Source organism: Microcebus murinus, unplaced genomic scaffold (assembly GCF_040939455.1).
Source record: "Microcebus murinus isolate Inina unplaced genomic scaffold, M.murinus_Inina_mat1.0 scaf001_hap2_Mmur4.0, whole genome shotgun sequence".
Classification (NCBI taxonomy): domain Eukaryota; kingdom Metazoa; phylum Chordata; class Mammalia; order Primates; family Cheirogaleidae; genus Microcebus; species Microcebus murinus.
In genome coordinates, this window is record NW_027438947.1 from 1,340,964 (window position 1) to 1,364,070 (window position 23,107).

Sequence of the window (23,107 nt, forward strand, 5' to 3'; positions counted from 1 at the left end):
TCAAGCAGAAATGATTCCATGATATTGAGAACAAAGGAATCCTCCCCAACACATTTGACAAAGCCAATCTCACCCTGATAACAAAACCAGGAAAGGATTCAACAAAAAAAGAAAACTAAAGACCAATATTTCTTATGAATGTAGATGCAAAGTTCTCAATAAAATCCTAGCAAACCAAATTCAGGTGCTTATCAAAACAATCCATCATGACCAAGTGGGCTTCATCCTAGAGATAGATGAGTGAATGGTTCAATATGCAAATATATAAATGTAATTCAGCACACAAATAGAAATAAAAAGAAAGGCCATATGATCCTCTCAATAGATGCAGAAAAAGCATTTGGCAAAATTCAGCACCCTTTGATGACAAGAACGCATAATAAAACAGGCAAAGAGGGGACTTACCTAAAAACGATAAAAGCCACATACAAAAAACTCACAGCCAACATCATACTGAATGGGAAAAAAACTGAAAGCATTCCCACTTAGAACTGGAACCAAAATAAGGTTGCCCTCTATCACCACTTCTATTCAACATAGTGCTAGAAGTCCTAGGCAGAGCAATGAAACAAGAGAAGGAAATTAAGGGCATCCAAATGGGGGCAGAAGTAGTCAAATTTTGCTCTTTGCGTCTAGAAAACCCCAAAGATTCTGCCATGAGACTATTGGGATTGATAAACAAATTCAGCAAAGTCTTAGGTTACAAAATCTCTCTACATAAATCATTAGCATTCCTATATGCCAACAACAGTAAGACTGAGAACCAAATCAAAGACTCAATACCCTTCAAAATGGCACCAAAAACAATAAAATACCTAGGAATATAATTTATTATTGGAGGAAAAACCTCAAAAAACCCCAAAATCCTCTACAGGGAGAAATGCAAAAGACTGAGGAAAGAAATAGCAGAATATATAAACAGGAAGAAAACCATACTACGCTAATGGACTGGCAGAATCAACACTGTAAAAATGTCTATACTACCCAACGTGATCTACAGATCCAATTCAATCCCTATTTAAAATACCAACATCATTTTTCGCAGATCTAAAAAAACTAATTCTACACTTCTTATGGAACCAGAGAAGACTCTGTATCCAAAAGCAATCTTAAGCAGAAACAACACATTTGAAGAAATCAATTAACCAGACTTCTGGCTATACTACAAGCTTATAGTAACAAAAACAGCATGGTACAGGCAAAAACAGAGACATAGACCAATGGAACAATACTGAGAACCCACATATAAACCCATCTTCATACAGCCATAGGATATTTGACAAAGCAGACAAAAATATACACTGGTGAAAAGAATCCCTATTCCATAAATGGTGCTGGGAATATTGGATAGCCACATGTAGAAGGATGAAATAGGATCCACACCTCTCACCACTCACAAAAATTAATTCACAATGGATAACAGACTTAAACATAAAGCATGTAACTATAAGAATTCTAGAAGAAAATGTTGGAAAGACTCTTATAGACATCAGCCTAGGGAAAGCATTTATGAAGCAGACCCCAAAGGCAATCATAGCAATGATAAAAATAAATAAATAGGACATGATCAAATTAAAAGCTTCTGTGCAGCCAAGGAAACTATCATGAGAGCAAATAAACAATCTACAGAATGGGAGGAAATATTTGGAGACTATTTGCAAGTTACATATTTTGCTGTTGACAAAAATAAATAAATGGGACATGATCAAATTAAAAAGCTTCTGCACAGCCAAACAGTCACGAGAGCAAGCTGACAACCTACAGAATGGGAGAAAATTTTTGCAAGCTACATATCCGATGAAGGGCTGATAACTAGAATCTATTTACAATTCACAAAAATCAGCAAGAAAAAGTCAAATAATCCTATCAAAAAGTGGGCAAAGGACATGAACAGAAACTTTTCTAAAGAAGAAAGAATAATGGCCAACAAACATATAAAAAATGTTCAACATATCTGATCATCAGGAAAATGCAAATCAAAACTGCAATGAGAAATCACTTATCTCCACCAAGAATGGCCTTTATCAAAAATTCCCCAAACAGAGGGGGCGGAGCAAGATGGCGGACGAATAACACCGCCAGACAGAGGGTCTCTGCAGAAAAGACAGATTCTAGCAGAAACTAGAGGAAAGAAGCAAGAAGAAGAGCATACAGCGGACAAGGGCCGGAAGGAGGGGTACCTGAGACCCCGGGAGACTCCACGGGAGGAGGCTGCGGAGGAGAACTGGAGGCTGAGACCACCGGAGCAGCCCGGAGACCAGCGGCAAGGGTAGGTGGAATTGCTGTTTCCCCTCCCCTGCATTCGGGACTGCTGGTGGGCTCCCCAGCGGGTGGAGAGACCTGCGGACACCAGCCCAGAGACTGCCGCCGCCTGCCAACGGTGAGCCTGTAGCAGACGTGGCACCAGGTTCCCAACTTCCTCCGGGCACCACCGTGTGCACGGACCCGAGCCGTGCGGCAGGCGCCATATTGCCTCCCCCTCCCCTCCGCCGAACCTACCCCCGGCTGCCCAGAGAGACAATACAGCCACCAACCGGAGGCACCTCCAGGGAATGGGACCTTCCCGTTTGGGACCCCGCCCGCCCTCCCAGGTGCTGCTGGCACCGTGTTCCCAGGAAAACGGTGCCGACTCAGAGGCTGAGAGACATAGACCCAGCTTGGGCTCCCTGTGGGTGAATTAGGACCGGAAATCCTCTCCCTGGTGGGAATACACTTTGAACTCTGGGACCCAGAGGTCGGACCTGCAGACCAGATCCCCTGCACCGAGGGCTAGCATTGCCCGGGGCACAGAAGGGTTATACGTGAACAGCCTACTGAGGTCTGTGTGCCTCCAGGGGCGGATCGGCGACCTAGAGGGCAACCCTCCTCCCAGGAGGAGGCCGTGCGCCCAACCCAGGTGGCGTTCCTGTGCAGGGAACCTCCCCGACGGCATCACAGTCCAGGGAGGCCTGGTGGCTTATGGTCTGGCCTGCTGGCAGAGGCCCAGGAGTAGCTGCGGAGTTGGGGAGGGTGGAAAGAAGCGAGCCTTGCTGCAGACTGCGGGTCTCAGACAGCCCCACCCCCACACCCAGACTTTCTGTCTGAGCGGGACCATTCCAGCCCCGCCTTGACAGCTTTCCCTGGAAGCAGAGAGGAGAACTTTGACCCCTGCTAAAGGCCTGAGGGCAGGCTTACCCAACCCAGCTCCGCCCAGGACGAGAGCTGATAACAGGACTCAAAATCAACACCATAGCCTGTTCCTCCAAGCAAACGCCACCTACTGACAGGGACGGCATCGAAGGTGTGTGAATACCCAAACAATAACCTAAGGAAAGAAACAACAACTGATCGACATGGGAAGAAATCAGCGAAAGAACTCAGGAAATATGAAGAACTAAACAAAAAACACACCCCCAAAGAGGAGCACCAGCCCCCTAGAAACGGACACCGACCAAAATCAGGCAACCAATATGACAGAAGAGGAATTTCGTATGTGGAATATAAGAACACTCACCCAGCTGCAACAACAACTCAATAACCAACACCAAGAAAACACAAAAAGTCTCCAGGATATGAGAAAAGAAATAGACACATTGAAGAAAAGTGTAACCGAACTGCTGGAAATGAAGAATCAATTCAAGGAACTACAAAATACAGTGGAAAGTCTCAAGAACAGGGTAGATGAAACAGAAGAAAGAATCTCAGAGCTTGAAGATAACACCCTCCAATTAAATAAATCAGTCACAGAAATAGAGCAGAGAAACAAGAGAAAAGAGCAAAGCCTACAAGAGCTGTGGGATTATGTGAAGAAACCTAATGTGAGGGTCATGGGGTTACAAGAAGGGGAAGAAGGCAACACTCAAGGGTTGGACAAGCTGTTTGAAGATATAATAGAGGAAAATTTCCCAGGCCTTGCTCAAAATCTTGATATACAAGTTCAAGAAGCTCAGAGGACCCCTGGGAGATTCAACGCAAACAGGAAGACGTCACGACATGCAGTCATCAGACTAACCAAAGTATCAACTAAAGAGGCCCTTCTAAGAGCTTTAAGACAAAAGAAGCAAGTAACATACAAGGGAAAGCCAATTCGAATAACATCAGACTTCTCTAATGAGACTTTACAAGCAAGGAGAGACTGGGGCCCCATTCTCACTCTTTTGAAACAAAACAATGCCCAGCCTAGAATATTATTCCCTGCAAAACTAAGCTTCGTATATGAAGGAGAAATAAAAACATTCTCAGACAAGCAAAGGCTCAGAGAATTCACCAAGACAAGACCAGCCCTAAAAGAAGTACTTAAAACAGCGTTATGCACGGAACATCATAATAAAAACCCACGAATATAAAAACAACCAAAACCCAAAGATATTAAAGGCCAGATATTACAATGGCTCAAGACAGAAATCATAGCAACAACATCCAACCCAACAGAATGATCAGTAATCTACCTTGCCTATCAGTTCTCTCAATAAATGTGAATGGCTTAAACTCTCCACTCAAGAGACATAGGCTGGCTGAATGGATAAGAAAATACAGGCCAAGTATATGCTGTCTTCAGCAAACACATCTAACCTGCAAGGATGCATATAGACTAAAAATAAAAGGGTGGAGATCAATATTCCAAGCAAATAGACGCCAAAAGAAGGCTGGTGTGGCAGTTCAAATTTCAGACGATTTGGTTTTTAAACCAACAAAAGTAGTAAAAGACAAAGAGGGTCATTATATAATGGTGAAGGGCACAGTCCAACAAGAAGAGATAACAATTTTAAATATATATGCACCCAACTTAGGTGCACCCAGATACATAAAGCAAACCTTACTGGAGCTAAGCAAATGGATTAATAGCAACTCCATAATTGCCGGAGATTTCAACACCCCACTGACGGCACGAGACAGATCCTCCAAACAGAAAATTAATAAAGAAATAATGGACTTAAACAAAACTCTAGAACAATTGGGTCTGACAGACATCTACAGAACATTCTACCCAAAATCCACTGAATATACGTTCTTCTCATCAGCTCACGGGACATTCTCTAAGATTGACCATATCCTAGGACACAAAGAAAATCTCAAGAAATTTAAAAAAATAGAAATCATACCATGTACCTTCTCAGATCACAGTGGAATAAAACTAGAAATCAACCCTAACAGAAACTCACATTTCTACACAAAAACGTGGAAATTAAACAACCTCCTACTAAATGATTACTTCGTCAATGAAGAAATCAAGACGGAAATAAAAACCTTCTATGAAGAAAACGACAATGGAGAGACAAGTTATCAACTCCTCTGGGACACAGCTAAAGCAGTTCTGAGAGGAAAGTTTATCTCCATAAATGCCTATAACCAAAAGACAAGAAGATCACAAATAGACAATCTAATGAAACGACTCAAAGAGCTGGAAAAAGAAGAACAGACCAACCCCAAACCCAGCAGAAAAAGTGAAATCAACAAGATCAAATCAGAACTAAACGAAATTGAAAACAAGAAAGCTATTCAGCAGATTAATAAAACAAAAAGTTGGTTCTTTGAAAAAATAAACAAAATTGACACACCATTGGCTAAGCTAACGAAAAGCAGAAAACAGAAATCTCTAATAAGCTCCATCAGGAATAAAAAAGGAGATATCACAACTGATCCCAAAGAGATACAAGATACAATTTATGAATACTACAAAAATCTTTATGCACACAAACTGGAAAATGTGGAGGAAATGGACAAATTTCTAGAAACACACAGCCTCCCTAGGCTCAACCAGGAAGAAATAGATTCCCTGAACAGACCAATCTCAACAGCTGAAATAGAAACAGCAATTAAAAATCTCCCTAAAAAGAAAAGTCCCGGTCCAGATGGCTTCACACCTGAATTTTACCATACTTACAAAGAAGAACTAGTACCTATCTTGCAGAAACTATTCCACAACATCGAGAAGAACGGAAACCTCCCCGACACCTTTTATGAAGCGAATATTACTCTGATACCAAAACCAGGAAAGGATGCAACAAAAAAAGAAAACTACAGACCAATATCCCTAATGAATATAGATGCAAAAATTTTCAACAAAATCTTAGCTAACCGAATCCAGACACTTATCAAAAAAATAATCCACCACGACCAAGTGGGCTTCATCCCAGGGATGCAGGGATGGTTCAACATACGTAAATCTATAAATGCAATTCACCAAATAAACAGAAGCAAAAACAAAGACCACATGATTCTTTCAATAGATGCAGAAAAAGCTTTTGACAAAATTCAACACCCTTTCATGATACGAACACTTAAGAAAATAGGCATAGAAGGGACATACCTAAAAATGATACAAGCCATATATAACAGACCCATAGCCAACATCATACTGAATGCGGAAAGATTGAAATCATTCCCACTTAGAACTGGAACCAGACAAGGCTGCCCACTATCTCCACTTCTGTTCAACATAGTGCTGGAAGTCTTGGCTACAGCAATCAGACAGGAAAATGGAATCAAAGGTATCCAAATAGGGGCAGAAGAGAGCAAACTTTCACTGTTTGCTGATGATATGATATTGTATCTAGAAAACCCCAAGGATTCAACCAAGAGACTCCTGGAAATGATCAATGAATTTAGTAAAGTCTCAGGATACAAAATCAATACACAGAAATCAGAGGCATTCATATACGCCAACAACAATCTAATTGAGAACCAAATCAAAGACTCAATTCCCTTCACAATAGCAACAAAGAAATTAAAGTACCTAGGAATATATTTAACTAAAGAGGTAAAAGACCTCTACAGGGAGAACTATGAAACACTGAGGAAAGAAATAGCAGAGGATGTAAACAGATGGAAATCCATACCATGCTCGTGGATCGGCAGACTCAATATCATCAAAATGTCTACCCAAACTAATCTACAGATTCAATGCAATACCTATTAAAATCCCATCAGCATTCTTCACAGATATGGAAAAAATAATTTTACGCTTCGTATGGAACCAAAGAAGACCCCGAATATCAAGAGCAATTCTAGGCAACAAAAACAAAATGGGAGGCATTAATATGCCAGATATCAAACTATACTACAAAGCTGTAGTAATTAAAACAATATGGTATTGGCACAAAAACAGGAATAATGACCAGTGGAACAGATGTGAGAATCCTGATATAAAACCATCCTCATATAGCCATCTCATCTTTGACAAAGCAGACAAAAACATACGCTGGGGAAAAGAATCTCTCTTCAATAAATGGTGCTGGGAAAACTGGATAGCCACCTGTAGAAGGCTAAAACAGGACCCACACCTTTCACCTCTCACAAAAACCAACTCACGCTGGATAAGAGACTTAAACCTAAGATATGAAACTATTAGAACTCTAGAGGAAAAAGTTGGAAACACTCTCCTAGACATCGGCCTGGGCAAAGAGTTTATGAAGAAGTCCCCAAAGGCAATCACAGCAGCAACAAAAATAAATAAATGGGACATGATCAAACTACAAAGCTTCTGCACAGCCAAAGAAATAGTCATGAAAGTAAACAGACAACCTACAGAATGGGAGAAAATTTTTGCATCCTATGCATCCGATAAGGGACTGATAACTAGAATATACTTAGAACTCACGAAAATTAGGAAGAAAAAATCAAATAACCCCATTAAAAAGTGGGCAAAGGACTTGAACAGAAAGTTTTCTAAAGAAGACAGAAGAATGGCCAACAAACATATGAAGAAATGCTCAACATCTCTAATCATCAGGGAAATGCAAATCAAAACCACAATGAGATATCAGTTAACCCCAGTGAGAATGGCCTTCATCAAAAAATCTCCAAACAATAAATGCTGGCGTGGTTGCGGAGAGAGAGGAACACTCCTACACTGCTGGTGGGACTGCAAAGTAGTTCAACCTCTGTGGAAAGCAATATGGAGATACCTTAAAGCGATACAAGTGAATCTACCATTTGATCCAGCAATCCCATTGCTGGGCATCTACCCAAATGATCCAGTGACACTCTACAAAAAAGACACCTGCACTCGAATGTTTATAGCAGCACAATTCATAATTGCAAGGCTGTGGAAACAGCCCAAGTGCCCATCAATCCAAGAATGGATTAATAAAATGTGGTATATGTATACCATGGAGTACTATTCAGCTCTAAGAAACAATGGTGATATAGCACATCTTATATTTTCCTGGTTAGAGCTGGAACCCATACTACTAAGTGAAGTATCCCTAGAATGGAAAAAAAAGCACCAGATATATTCTCCAGCAAACTGGTTTTAACTGAGTAGCACCTAAGTGGACACATAGGTACTACAGTAATAGGGTATTGAGCAGGTAGGAGGGGGGAGGGGGCGGGTATATACATACATAATGAGTGAGATGTGCACCATCTGGGGGATGGTCATGATGGAGACTCAGACTTTTGGGGGGAGGGGGGAAATGGGCATTTATTGAAACCTTAAAATCTGTACCCCCATAATATGCCAAAATAAAAAAAAATTAAAAAAAAAAAGTCCCCAAACAATAAATGTTGGCGTGAATACGGAGAGATAGGAACACTCCTACACTGCTGGTGGGACTGCAAACTAGTTCAACCTTTGTGGAAAGCAATATGGAGATACCTTAAAGCGATACAAGTAGATCTACCATTTGATCCAGCAATCCCACTACTGGGCATCTACCCAAAAGAAGAAATGACACTCTACAAAAAAGACACCTGCACTCGAATTTTTCTAGCAGCACAATTCACAATTGCAAAGTTGTGGAAACAACCCATCAATACATGAGTGGATTAATAAAATGTGGTATATGTATAACATGGAGTACTATTCAGCTATAAGAAACAATGGTGATATACCACCTCTTGTATTTTCCTAGATAGAGCGGGAATCCATTCTACTAAGTGAAGTATCCCAAGAATGGAAAAACAAGCACCACATGTACTCTCCAGCAAATTGGTATTAACTGATTAACACCTAAGTGGACATATAGGAATAACTTTTACTGGGTGTCGGGCAGGTGGAAGGAGGGAGGAGGGGATGGGTATATACATAAATAATGAGTGAGATGTGCACTGTCTGGGCGATGGTCACCCTTGAAGGTCTGACTCAAGGGGGGAGGGGGGACAAGGGCAATATACATAACCTTAACATTTGTACCCCCATAATATGCTGAAATACAAAAGAAAAAAAATTATCACAATGACACTGTATTACACACCTATTAGAAAGGCTAAAATGAAAATGACTGACCACAGTAAATTTTGCCATTGATATGGCAAAACTAGGACTCTCATAATGTGCTGGTGTGCATGTAAAATGGTAAAATCACATTGGAAAACACTTTCCTAGTTTTCTGAAAAGTTAAACATACACCTACCATAGGAACCAGAAATGTTATTCCTAGGAATTTATCCAAGAGAAATGAAACCATATGTCTATAAAAAAACTTCTGTCGGAATGTTCATAGCAGCTTTATTTGTAATAGTCAAAACCTAGTGTTCATCAAAAGTTTCATGAATAAAGAAACAAGGGTATATCCATACAGTGAAATACTAGTCAGCAATAAAAAATAATATACTATTGATACAAAGCCAACATGGATAAATCTCAAAATAATTATGATGAATAAAAAAGCAACATCAAAAAGAGTGTATATTGTGTGACTCTAATTATATTAAACTCTAGAAAATGAGAATAATTCTTTAGTGTCACAAAGCAAATAAGTGGCTCCATGGAGGATAGAGCCGGGAAGGGCTTAAGGCAGGAGGATACTTCTAAGAATCATGATTTTGTTCCCTATGTTGGTTGTGGTGAGAGTTTCATTAGTATATTTATGTGTGGAAACTTGTCGAATCATATATATAAAATAGGTTAAGTATATCCTATATCAACTATATCTTCATAAGCCTACTTACAAAAAGAGAAAAAAAAAGTGGAGGTAAAGGATTGTCAAAACAACTAGGTCACCTATGAATGAGATGTTAGAGAAAGATGTCATGTAATGAAGCCTTCCCATATTCCAGATGAGGAAAGCCCAAAAGGAACTTGCCCAGCATTTCCCAGTCATTGCAGACACAATACTCCCCTGCTGTCTTGTTTCCCAGCAGTCCTTCCTCTAAGTCTATGGCCTCTTTTCCTACACTTGTCCTTTCCTCTACTCTAGTGCTCTTCCATAAATGCCTTACAGGAACACAATTTCTTGCTAACCATGATCCCTCTTATTTCGCATATTCCTGGATTCTCCTTGAGTGAATATGTTGAGTTCCTCCAAAAACACTGAGTCTCATGGAAACCGAACCTAACAGGAATAGAAAAGAGAATCTGAAGACAAATCCTACTGGTAACTGCCTGGAAGGAGTGGGAGAGGGGTGGGGATTAGCAAAGAAAGAGAATGCTAGGGCAAATCACAGCAACTTTGTAACCTGGCCAGAGATCAAGGGTCAAAATCAGAGTCAGAGAAGTCCATCTCCACTGCATGACAAAGCAGCTGAACAGAATCAGACAGCTCGGACAATTCTTCCATTGCTTCCTAACACATCTTAAAACCCTCCCCAAATGGATAAGATACTTACATGCTCTAGGAAGCAGGGTCCTATCTCACTGAGGTGGGGGTCATCATTGTTGTACTGTTTCTCCAGGTCTCTCACGAAGCCCATCTGAAACCTGTAGATGTCTTCAATGTTCCCAAAGATTACCTTCAGTTGCTCATCACTGAACATGTCCCTTCTCTTTCGGCACTGCTTCAGATAGCCCTGCAGACAAAGGGAAAAGCGCAGGCTGAGGATGTTCCTCATTCTTAGAAGGCTTTACCATTTCCTAAGCACTTGGAGCCTCATTTCAATTCCATGAAGTAGGGAGGGAATAATTATTTCCATTTTTTCATATGAGGAAAATAGATTTAGAGAAATCACTCTCCCAAGTGAGTAATGAAGAAAGCTGGATCACCAGCAAAAGTCTTAAGAATACAAAGACTCCAGAGTATAGGGCTTTTCCCTCCATTCTCTATGACAAAGACATCCAAAGTCAAAGGGCCCTTTCCTAGAAGCTGGTTGAGCACAAACATTTTTACTTGCCTTTGCAGCTATTGTTTTAGCTGGATCCATTCACACCTCTAAAGTTCTATCCCTTAGAGGACCAAGCCAAAAGGTCTTAATAACATTGGCAACAATTTGGCAACAGAGGCCAGCACAGGAAAACTTTCCATAAGGGAACAGAAATTGACAATACCAAACCATTTCTTAAAGCAAATGCCTCAGCTATCTAAGGTAGCTAGCCAGGAGACATCATTTGAATGAAATCAGCCAGCAAGCCCATGTGTGCCTGTACATGGTATTTCTAACAGGGTAGATGTTTGGGACACATTTGTGAATAAAAAGACAAATTAAAAATAAATCTATCCATTGATGAAAGAGAAAAGGGGATGAAAAAGATTCTTGGTCTAATAAGAGAGCACTGAGGTAACATAAACCAGACTGAGGGCATACTATAAATCAGGGCAAAAATAGCCACAGTCTAAACTACTTGTTCCATTCTGAACTTACTATCATGGATTTTTACCTGATGCTTATTTCTCTCATTAGAAATCAGTAGAAATGATTAGCACATAAAAATGTTCTTGGCGAGAATGAATTAAGTGAAATTTTCTTAATACTTTTCTCAAGATAGTGAAAAATGGCAGAACAGGGCTGACCTATTGGCTCTCGGCTCTCAGGGTGAGAGGTGAAGAGGACAGACAACCACACGCAAGTCATCTACACCTACTCTGGATTAGCTTGACAAGACTGCAAAGAGATACCAGGATACAGAAATCGTGGACAATAATCAAAGGTGAACCGAAATTCTATCACCAAATCTGGGGAGTCGGAAAAACTGTGGGGAGGGAGTACGTTCACACATCTGCCGCCCAACGGGCTGGCTGGAGGAGGCATTCCTTCCCCCCCCCCCTACACAGGGAGACGATCCCTTCCCCACCGACCCCCACTCCCACAAAGGCAGAGAATTGCCTGAAGGTGGTTGGAGGTGGCAACGTGGGCAGACGAGCAGTTTGGAGGGGACTCTGGAGCAGGCAGCATATTGACCTCTCCACAGCACCCTGCTGAAGCAGTGGGGAATGCAGGAAGGGTCTGAACCAAGCAGCCGCATCCCAACCCCACCGCCCAACCCCGCAGCTTGGAGACACAGAGAGCCATGCGGGAGTCCTTTCCCGGGGACCCCCACTGCTCTAGACCAGCCGAACTGTTTGTGCTTTTGGAGAGGGCAGCTCTTTGAGTTTACAGCGGTAGTCAGCAGGGAAAAAGCCAGAGCCCTGCAGCAGATTCCCAGCCCCGCTGCCGAGCCCCGTGGTTTGGAGATACTGCAGAGGGCAGTGGGAGAAATATTTTCTCAGGCATCCCCACTACCCTAGGCCAACTGACTGCTCGTGCTTCTGGAGAAGGCAGCTATTCGAGCTCCCATCTCTCCGCTAAAGCAGGCACAGGAGCTGAACCTACAGGTGCTGAACTAAGTGGTCACCTCCCCGCACCCCAGAAACGAGTGCCAAATTGGGCATTCTACCTCAGGACGCTTTCAGGTCCAGGAAGTGGGGACTCTACCTTAAAGGAGGCTTGGCCTTTGGTTACCCATTGAAGGTTGACTGGCACTGGGTAGACAGAGGGTAGTTCCCCACATATAAACAACTGGGGCTCTGTGAGCGGCAGAATTAGGGAGTGCAGTGGTCGCTTGAAGCCAGCCTACCTATAGGGCTGGTCTGGTCTTTGCATATATCTTCAGTGATTATTTGTCTGAGAAGGATTTTATTTTGCTCTCATAGATGAAACTTAATTTTGCCAGATAAAAAATTCTAGGTTGGGCTTTGTTCTGTTTTAGAAGATTAAGGATAGGCACTCACTCCCTCTTGGCTTGTAAGGTTTCAGATGAGAAGTCTGCCATTACTCTGATAGGCTTTCCTTTATAGGTTATTTGTTGTTTTTGCCTTGCTGAAAGGAGGATTGCTTATTTCACATTTACTTTGGTCAGCTTAATAATCCAGCTTTCCGCTGAACAGGGGACACGTGGTGTCAGTACCGCCAAAGCATGCCACCGCCAACCCATAGATTGGAAACGCTGAAGAGGCATGCTCTGGTAGTGAGCTCAGTCGCACCCTCTGCCCTAACCTGGAAAGTGGAGTTGGAAGCTGAATTTAAAAGGGTGGAAAGGCGAGGGTGGTGTTTTGTTCAGCGGCTGTCTCGCAAGCTAGAACCTGGGTGGTTTCTTGCTGCATTTAGCTGTTACCAATCTGTGCCCTGAAAGCAGAGCTTGCTATTCCTGAGGACTCCATGAACCTTTGGGAGTGGCAAGACATTCGCTTAAGACTGAGATACCTGTATATCGTATTTAGAGGCTTGGAGCACAATACAAAGATCTTGGGATACATTGATAACTGACTCCTTCCCACAAACCACAGATATCAAAAGAAAGAGTAAACTCAGTGCTTAAAACAGTGCCTCCCATTTCAATATAGTGGTGGAAACTGGTCTCCATCTCACTAGAGTGAACGATCCCTTGAGTGTCTAAGCAAAGGACCCAAACCCACTAAACTCTGTGGACGGAAGGTGAAAACATCAGGTCAAAGATAATCCAACAGGCTCAAACTCCTCTTAGATGATACAGGACCAGAACACATACTCCCCAGCACTTCCAAGGACCATTCCTTTGGAACTCAAGAACACAGCCCATAATCGAGTTAAAACCCCTCTGGTCCTCAGCAAAGTATCCAGGTGAGGAAGAACCAGCGAAAGACATCAGGAATCATGAAGGATCGGAGAGAAAAGTCACCTCCAAATGAAAATACTCATTCCCCACCAACTGACACCAACTTACAGGATATGATTAAACTAACAGAGGAAGAATTCCAGATATGGATTGTTAGAAAGCTCAACGGAGTTGAAGAGAAAATAGAATCCCAACATAGAGAAATCACAAGAACAATCCAGGAAAAGAATGAAAAATTCTCCAAAGATATTGAAGTAATTCAGAGAAACTAAGCAGAAATTCTTGCAGTGAAGGAAACATTCAAGGAACTCCATAATACAGTAGAAAGCCTCAAAAACAGGATAGATCATGCTGAGGAAAGAATCTCTGAGCTTGAAGATTATACCTACATGCTAAACAAATCAGAGGAAGAAAGGGTACACAGAAAAAAAGAGATAAGACCAAAGCTTACAGGAAGTGTGGGATTATGTAAAAAAGTCAAATATCAGACTGATAAGGATTCCAGAAGGGGAAGAGGAACATTCACAAGGGTTAGAAAACTTATTTTATGGCATAATGGAGGAAAATATGCCAGGCCGAGCTAGAAATCTGTATATCCAAATACAAGGAGTGCACAGAACTCCTGGGAGACACAATGTGAATAGGCAATTACCTCTTCATGTGGTTATTAAGTTGTACAAAGTATATGTGAAAGAAGCAACCCTCCGTACAGCAAGGCAAAAACAACAAATAACCTATAAAGGAAAGCCTATCAGACTAACTGCAGATTTCTCATCTGAAACCTTACAAGCCAGGAGGGAGGGAGTGCCTATCCTTAATCTTCTAAAACAGAACAAAGCCCAACCTGGAATCTTTTATCCGGCAAAATTCAGTTTCATCTATGAGGGCAAAATAAAATCCTTCTCAGACAAGCAATCGCTGAAGGTATATGCAAAAACTAGACCAGCCCTACAGGAAATTCTCAGACCGGCCTACCACAGTGAACAGGGCAATACACACTCCTCCAAATAAAACCCTCAAATAATTTATGTCTAGACCCCGAACTTCATGATGTCTCAAAATCTAAGACAAAGCAACAGGACTTCACCCATCAATATGAACGGAAATCTTACTCCAATTTCAATCTTCTCAATAAACAAAAATGGTTTAAACTGTCCTCTGAAGAGATAGGCTGGCAGAGTGGATAAAATTCCACAAGCCTACTATTTGTTGTATACCAAAAACACACATAAACCATAAAGATGCCACCCAGCTGAAGATCAAGGGATGGAAAACTATCATTAAGGCAAATGGAAATAAAAAAAAAAAGCAGGAGTAGCTATATTATTCGCAGATAATATTAGATTCAAATTAGCAAAAGTAAAAAATGATAAATATGCCCACTTCATAATGGTGAAAGGGAAAATCCAACAAGAAGATCTAACAATTCTTAATATTGGGGGGCGGAGCAAGATGGCGGACGAATAACACCGCCAGACAGAGGGTCTCTGCAGAAAAGACAGATTCTAGCAGAAACTAGAGGAAAGAAGCAAGAAGAAGAGCATACAGCGGACAAGGGCCGGAAGGAGGGGTACCTGAGACCCCGGGAGACTCCACGGGAGGAGGCTGCGGAGGAGAACTGGAGGCTGAGACCACCGGAGCAGCCCGGAGACCAGCGGCAAGGGTAGGTGGAATTGCTGTTTCCCCTCCCCTGCATTCGGGACTGCTGGTGGGCTCCCCAGCAGGTGGAGAGACCTGCGGACACCAGCCCAGAGACTGCCGCCGCCTGCCAACGGTGAGCCTGTAGCAGACATGGCACCAGGTTCCCAACTTCCTCCGGGCACCACCGTGTGCACGGACCCGAGCCGTGCGGCAGGCGCCATATTGCCTCCCCCTCCCCTCCGCCGAACCTACTCCCGGCTGCCCAGAGAGACAATACAGTCACCAGCCGGAGGCACCTCCAGGGAATGGGACCTTCCCGTTTGGGACCCCGCCCGCCCTCCCATGTGCTGCTGGCACCGTGTTCCCAGGAAAACGGTGCCGACTCAGAGGCTGAGAGACATAGACCCAGCTTGGGCTCCCTGTGGGTGAATTAGGACCGGAAATCCTCTCCCTGGTGGGAATACAGTTTGAACTCTGGGACCCAGAGGTCGGACCTGCAGACCAGATCCCCTGCACCGAGGGCTAGCATTGCCCGGGGCACAGAAGGGTTATACGTGAACAGCCTACTGAGATCTGCGTGCCTCCAGGGGCGGATCGGCATCCTAGAGGGCAACCCTCATCACAGGAGGAGGCCGTGCGCCCAACCCAGGTGGCGTTCCTGTGCAGGGAACCTCCCCGACGGCATCACAGTCCGGGGAGGCCTGGTGGCTTATGGTCTGGCCTGCTGGCAGAGGCCCAGGAGTAGCTGCGGAGTTGGGGAGGGTGGAAAGAAGCGAGGCCTGCTGCAGACTGCGGGTCTCACACAGCCCCACCCCCACACCCAGACTTTCTGGCTGAGCGGGACCATTCCAGCCCCGCCTTGACAGCTTTCCCTGGAAGCAGAGAACAGAACTTTCACCCCTGCTAACGGCCTGAGGGCAGGCTTACCCAACCCAGCTCCGCCCAGAACGAGAGCTGATAACAGGACTCAAAATCAACACCATAGCCTGTTCCTCCAAGCAAACGCCACCTACTGACAGGGACGGCATCTTGCACAGCCTTTCCACGGCACCCACTGACTCAATATACAGGGAGTGGTCCAATTTCACCCACAGCCACCACCTAACGCCTCAGAAACTAAACAAGGTGTGTGAATACCCAAACAATAACCTAAGGAAAGAAACAACAACTGATCGACATGGGAAGAAATCAGCGAAAGAACTCAGGAAATATGAAGAACTAAACAAAAAACACACCCCCAAAGAGGAGCACCAGCCCCCTAGAAACGGACACCGACCAAAATCAGGCAACCAATATGACAGAAGAGGAATTTCGTATGTGGAATATAAGAACACTCACCCAGCTGCAACAACAACTCAATAACCAACACCAAGAAAACACAAAAAGTCTCCAGGATATGAGAAAAGAAATAGACACATTGAAGAAAAGTGTAACCGAACTGCTGGAAATGAAGAATCAATTCAAGGAACTACAAAATACAGTGGAAAGTCTCAAGAACAGGGTAGATGAAACAGAAGAAAGAATCTCAGAGCTTGAAGATAACACCCTCCAATTAAATAAATCAGTCACAGAAATAGAGCAGAGAAACAAGAGAAAAGAGCAAAGCCTACAAGAGCTGTGGGATTATGTGAAGAAACCTAATGTGAGGGTCATGGGGTTACAAGAAGGGGAAGAAGACAACACTCAAGGGTTGGACAAGCTGTTTGAAGATATAATAGAGGAAAATTTCCCAGGCCTTGCTCAAAATCTTGATATACAAGTTCAAGAAGCTCAGAGGACCCCTGGGAGATTCAACGCAAACAGGAAGACGTCACGACATGCAGTCATCAGACTAACCAAAGTATCAACTAAAGAGGCCCTTCTAAGAGCTGTAAGACAAAAGAAGCAAGTAACATACAAGGGAAAGCCAATTCGAATAACATCAGACTTCTCTAATGAGACTTTACAAGCAAGGAGAGACTGGGGCCCCATTCTCACTCTTTTAAAACAAAACAATGCCCAGCCTAGAATATTATTCCCTGCAAAACTAAGCTTCGTATATGAAGGAGAAATAAAAACATTCTCAGACAAGCAAAGGCTCAGAGAATTCACCAAGACAAGACCAGCCCTAAAAGAAGTACTTAAAACAGCGTTATGCACGGAACATCATAATAAAAACCCACGAATATAAAAACAACCAAAACCCAAAGATATTAAAGGCCAGATATTACAATGACTCAAGACAGAAATCATAGCAACAACATCCAACCCAACAGAATGATCAGTAATCTACCTTACCTATCAGTTCTCTCAGTAAATGTGAATGGCTTAAACTCTCCACTCAAGAGACATAGGCTGGCTGAATGGATAAGAAAATACAGGCCAAGTATATGCTGTCTTCAGGAAACACATCTAACCTGCAAGGATGCATATAGACTAAAAATAAAAGGGTGGAGATCAATATTCCAAGCAAATAGACGCCAAAAGAAGGCTGGTGTGGCAGTTCTAATTTCAGAGGATTTGGTTTTTAAACCAACAAAAGTAGTAAAAGACAAAGAGGGTCATTATATAATGGTGAAGGGCACAGTCCAACAAGAAGAGATAACAATTTTAAATATATATGCACCCAACTTAGGTGCACCCAGATACATAAAGCAAACCTTACTGGAGCTAAGCAAATGGATTAATAGCAACTCCATAATCGCCGGAGATTTCAACACCCCACTGACGGCACGAGACAGATCCTCCCAACAGAAAATTAATAAAGAAATAATGGACTTAAACAAAACTCTAGAACAATTGGGTCTGACAGACATCTACAGAACATTCTACCCAAAATCCACTGAATATACGTTCTTCTCATCAGCTCACGGGACATTCTCTAAGATTGACCATATCCTAGGACACAAAGAAAATCTCAAGAAATTTAAAAAAATAGAAATCATACCATGTACCTTCTCAGATCACAGTGGAATAAAACTAGAAATCAACCCTAACAGAAACTCACATTTCTACACAAAAACGTGGAAATTAAACAACCTCCTACTAAATGATTACTTCGTCAATGAAGAAATCAAGACGGAAATAAAAACCTTCTATGAAGAAAACGACAATGGAGAGACAAGTTATCAACTCCTCTGGGACACAGCTAAAGCAGTTCTGAGAGGAAAGTTTATCTCCATAAATGCCTATAACCAAAAGACAAGAAGATCACAAATAGACAATCTAATGAAACGACTCAAAGAGCTGGAAAAAGAAGAACAGACCAACCCCAAACCCAGCAGAAGAAGTGAAATCAACAAGATCAAATCAGAACTAAACGAAATTGAAAACAAGAAAGCTATTCAGCAGATTAATAAAACAAAAAGTTGGTTCTTTGAAAAAATAAACAAAATTGACACACCATTGGCTAAGCTAACGAAAAGCAGAAAACAGAAATCTCTAATAAGCTCCATCAGGAATAAAAAAGGAGATATCACAACTGATCCCAAAGAGATACAAGATACAATTTATGAATACTACAAAAATCTTTATGCACACAAACTGGAAAATGTGGAGGAAATGGACAAATTTCTAGAAACACACAGCCTCCCTAGGCTCAACCAGGAAGAAATAGATTCCCTGAACAGACCAATCTCAACAGCTGAAATAGAAACAGCAATTAAAAATCTCCCTAAAAAGAAAAGTCCCGGTCCAGATGGCTTCACACCTGAATTTTACCATACTTACAAAGAAGAACTAGTACCTATCTTGCAGAAACTATTCCACAACATCGAGAAGAACGGAAACCTCCCTGACACCTTTTATGAAGCGAATATTACTCTGATACCAAAACCAGGAAAGGATGCAACAAAAAAAGAAAACTACCGACCAATATCCCTAATGAATATAGATGCAAAATTTTTCAACAAAATCTTAGCTAACCGAATCCAGACACTTATCAAAAAAATAATCCACCACGACCAAGTGGGCTTCATCCCAGGGATGCAGGGATGGTTCAACATACGTAAATCTATAAATGCAATTCACCAAATAAACAGAAGCAAAAACAAAGACCACATGATTCTTTCAATAGATGCAGAAAAAGCTTTTGACAAAATTCAACACCCTTTCATGATACGAACACTTAAGAAAATAGGCATAGAAGGGACATACCTAAAAATGATACAAGCCATATATGACAGACCCATAGCCAACATCATACTGAATGGGGAAAGATTGAAATCATTCCCACTTAGAACTGGAACCAGACAAGGCTGCCCACTATCTCTACTTCTGTTCAACATAGTGCTGGAAGTCTTGGCTACAGCAATCAGACAGGAAAATGGAATCAAAGGTATCCAAATAGGGGCAGAAGAGATCAAACTTTCACTGTTTGCTGATGATATGATATTGTATCTAGAAAACCCCAAGGATTCAACCAAGAAACTCCTGGAACTGATCAATGAATTTAGTAAAGTCTCAGGATACAAAATCAATACACAGAAATCAGAGGCATTCATATACCCCAACAACAATCTAATTGAGAACCAAATCAAAGACTCAATTCCCTTCACAATAGCAACAAAGAAATTAAAGTACCTAGGAATATATTTAACCAAAGAGGTAAAAGACCTCTACATGGAGAACTATGAAACACTGAGGAAGGAAATAGCAGAGGATGTAAACAGATGGAAATCCATACCATGCTCCTGGATCGGCAGACTCAATATCATCAAAATGTCTATACTACCCAAACTGATCTACAGATTCAATGCAATACCTATTAAAATCCCATCAGCATTCTTCACAGATATAGAAAAAATAATTTTATGCTTCGTATGGAACTAAAGAAGACCCCGAATATCAAGAGCAATTCTAGGCAACATAAACAAAATGGGAGGCATTAATATGCCAGATATCAAACTATACTACAAAGCTGTAGTAATTAAAACAATATGGTATTGGCACAAAAACAGGAATATTGACCAGTGGAACAGATGTGAGAATCCTGATATAAAACCATCCTCATATAGCCAGCTAATCTTTGACAAATCAGACAAAAACATACGCTGGCGAAAAGAATCTCTCTTTAATAAATGGTGCTGGGAAAACTGGATAGCCATCTGTAGAAGGCTAAAACAGGACCCACACCTTTCACCTCTCACAAAAACCAACTCACGCTGGATAACAGACTTAAACCTAAGATATGAAACTATTAGAACTCTAGAGGAAAAAGTTGGAAACACTCTCCTAGACATCGGCCTGGGCAAAGAGTTTATGAAGAAGTCCCCAAAGGCAATCACAGCAGCAACAAAAATAAATAAATGGGACATGATCAAACTACAAAGCTTCTGCACAGCAAAGAAATAGTCATGAAAGTAAACAGACAACCTACAGAATGGGAGAAAATTTTTGCATCCTATGCATCCGATAAGGGACTGATAACTAGAATATACTTAGAACTCACGAAAATTAGGAAGAAAAAATCAAATAACCCCATTAAAAAGTGGGCAAAGGACTTGAACAGAAAGTTTTCTAAAGAAGACAGAAGAATGGCCAACAAACATATGAAGAAATGCTCATCATCTCTAATCATCAGGGAAATACAAATCAAAACCACAATGAGATATCACTTAACCCCAGTGAGAATGGCCTTTATCAAAAAATCTCCAAACAATAAATGCTGGCGTGGTTGCGGAGAGAGAGGAACACTCCTACACTGCTGGTGGGACTGCAAAGTAGTTCAACCTCTGTGGAAAGCAATATGGAGATACCTTAAAGCGATACAAGTGAATCTACCATTTGATCCAGCAATCCCATTGCTGGGCATCTACCCAAATGATCCAGTGACACTCTACAAAAAAGACACCTGCACTCGAATGTTTATAGCAGCACAATTCATAATTGCAAGGCTGTGGAAACAGCCCAAGTGCCCATCAATCCAAGAATGGATTAATAAAATGTGGTATATGTATACCATGGAGTACTATTCAGCTCTAAGATACAATGGTGATATAGCACATCTTATATTTTCCTGGTTAGAGCTGGAACCCATACTACTAAGTGAAGTATCCCAAGAATGGAAAAAAAAGCACCAGATATATTCTCCAGCAAACTGGTATTAACTGAGTAGCACCTAACTGGACACATAGGTACTACAGTAATAGGGTATTTGGCAGGTGGGAGGGGGGAAGGGGGCGGGTATATACATACATAATGAGTGAGATGTGCACCATCTGGGGGATGGTCATGATGGAGACTCAGACTTCTGGGGGAAGGTGGGGAAATGGGCATTTATTGAAACCTTAAAATCTGTACCCCCATAATATGCCAAAATAAAAAAAAAATTAAAAAAAAAAACAATTCTTAATATTTATGCTCCCAATGCAGGAGTACCCAATTACATAAAGCAAACCTTGTCTGAGCTAAATACCACTTTAAACAACACTACCATAATAGCAAGGGACTTCAACACACCACTAAATGAAGTGGATAGATCCTCCAAACAGAAATTAAGTAAAGAAATAAGGGACGTAAATAAAGCTCTTGACCAAAAAGGTCTGACAGATCTATACAGAACATTCCACCCAAATAAAGCTGAATTTATATTCTTCTCAGCAGCCCATGGGACCTTCTCCAAGATTGATCACATACTAGACCACAAAGCAGATCTCAGAAAATTCAAGAAAATAGAGATAATACCATATGTCTTCTCTGACCATAGTGGCATAAAATTAGAGTTCAATTATAACAGAAATACCCACTACATCAGTAAGTCATGGAAATTAAACAATCTGTTGAATCACTATTGGGTTAGGGAAAAAATTCAGAGGGAAATCAAGAACTTCTTCGAACAAAATGACAATGGAGCCACATCTTACCAAAACCTATGGGATACAGCAAAAGCATATCTGAGAGGAAAACTAATAGCAATAAACGCTCACATCCAAAAAACAGAAAGAGTAGACACCAATAACCTAATGAATATACTCAAGGAATTGGAAAAAGAGCAAACCAATTCCAATCTGAGGAGAAGAAAAGAGATATCTAAGATCAAAGCTCAACTAAATGAAATGGAAAACAGGAGAATTATATGGAAGATCAACAAAACCAGAAGCTGGTTTTTTGAAAAGATTAACAAAATTGATGTCCCTCTCGCTAGGCTGACGACAATTCAAAAGGGCAGGACTCTAATAAACTCAATAAGAAATGAAAAAGGAGAGATCACAACAGACTCCACAGAAATACAAAACATTATGTTTGACTACTATAGAAATCTATATGTCCAAAAACTACAGAATGAAGACGAAATGGACAGATTCCTGGACTCACACAACCTCCCTAAGTTCACCCAGGAGGTAACACAATTCTTGAAGATACCAATCACAAGCTCAGAAATTGAAGCAGTAATTAAAAACCTCCCCAAATGGAAAATTCCTGGGCCAGATGGCTACACTCCAGACTTCTACCAAACATACAAAGATGAACTCATACGTATACTACAGAAACTATTCCCCACCATTGAGAAGGATGGTAATCTGCCTAACTCATTCTATGAAGCCAATATCACCTTGATACCAAAGCAAGGAAAGGATGCAACAAAAAAAGAAAATTACAGACCAATATCCCTAATGAATATAGATCCAAAAATCCTAAATAAAATTTTAGCATATAGAATTCAGAAGCACATCAAAAAAAAATAATTCACCATGACAGGTGGGATTTATTCCTGGGATGCAAGACTGGTTCAATATACGCAAGTCTATCAATTCAATGCACTTTATAAATAAAGGCAAG

At 41.5% G+C, this 23,107-nt stretch overlaps 1 protein-coding gene across 4 annotated transcripts in view; it reads right to left on the reverse strand.

The window, feature by feature from the left end:
• ARHGEF9 (Cdc42 guanine nucleotide exchange factor 9) overlaps positions 1-23,107 on the reverse strand; it is a 241,991-nt gene that overhangs the window by 99,827 nt on the left and 119,057 nt on the right. For all 4 annotated transcript variants that reach the window (XM_012739107.2, XM_012739110.3, XM_012739109.3 and 1 more), the window contains exon 4: positions 10,531-10,710. In XM_012739107.2, the coding sequence (XP_012594561.1) occupies positions 10,531-10,710 (180 nt within the window). The remainder of the gene's footprint in view (positions 1-10,530; positions 10,711-23,107) is intronic.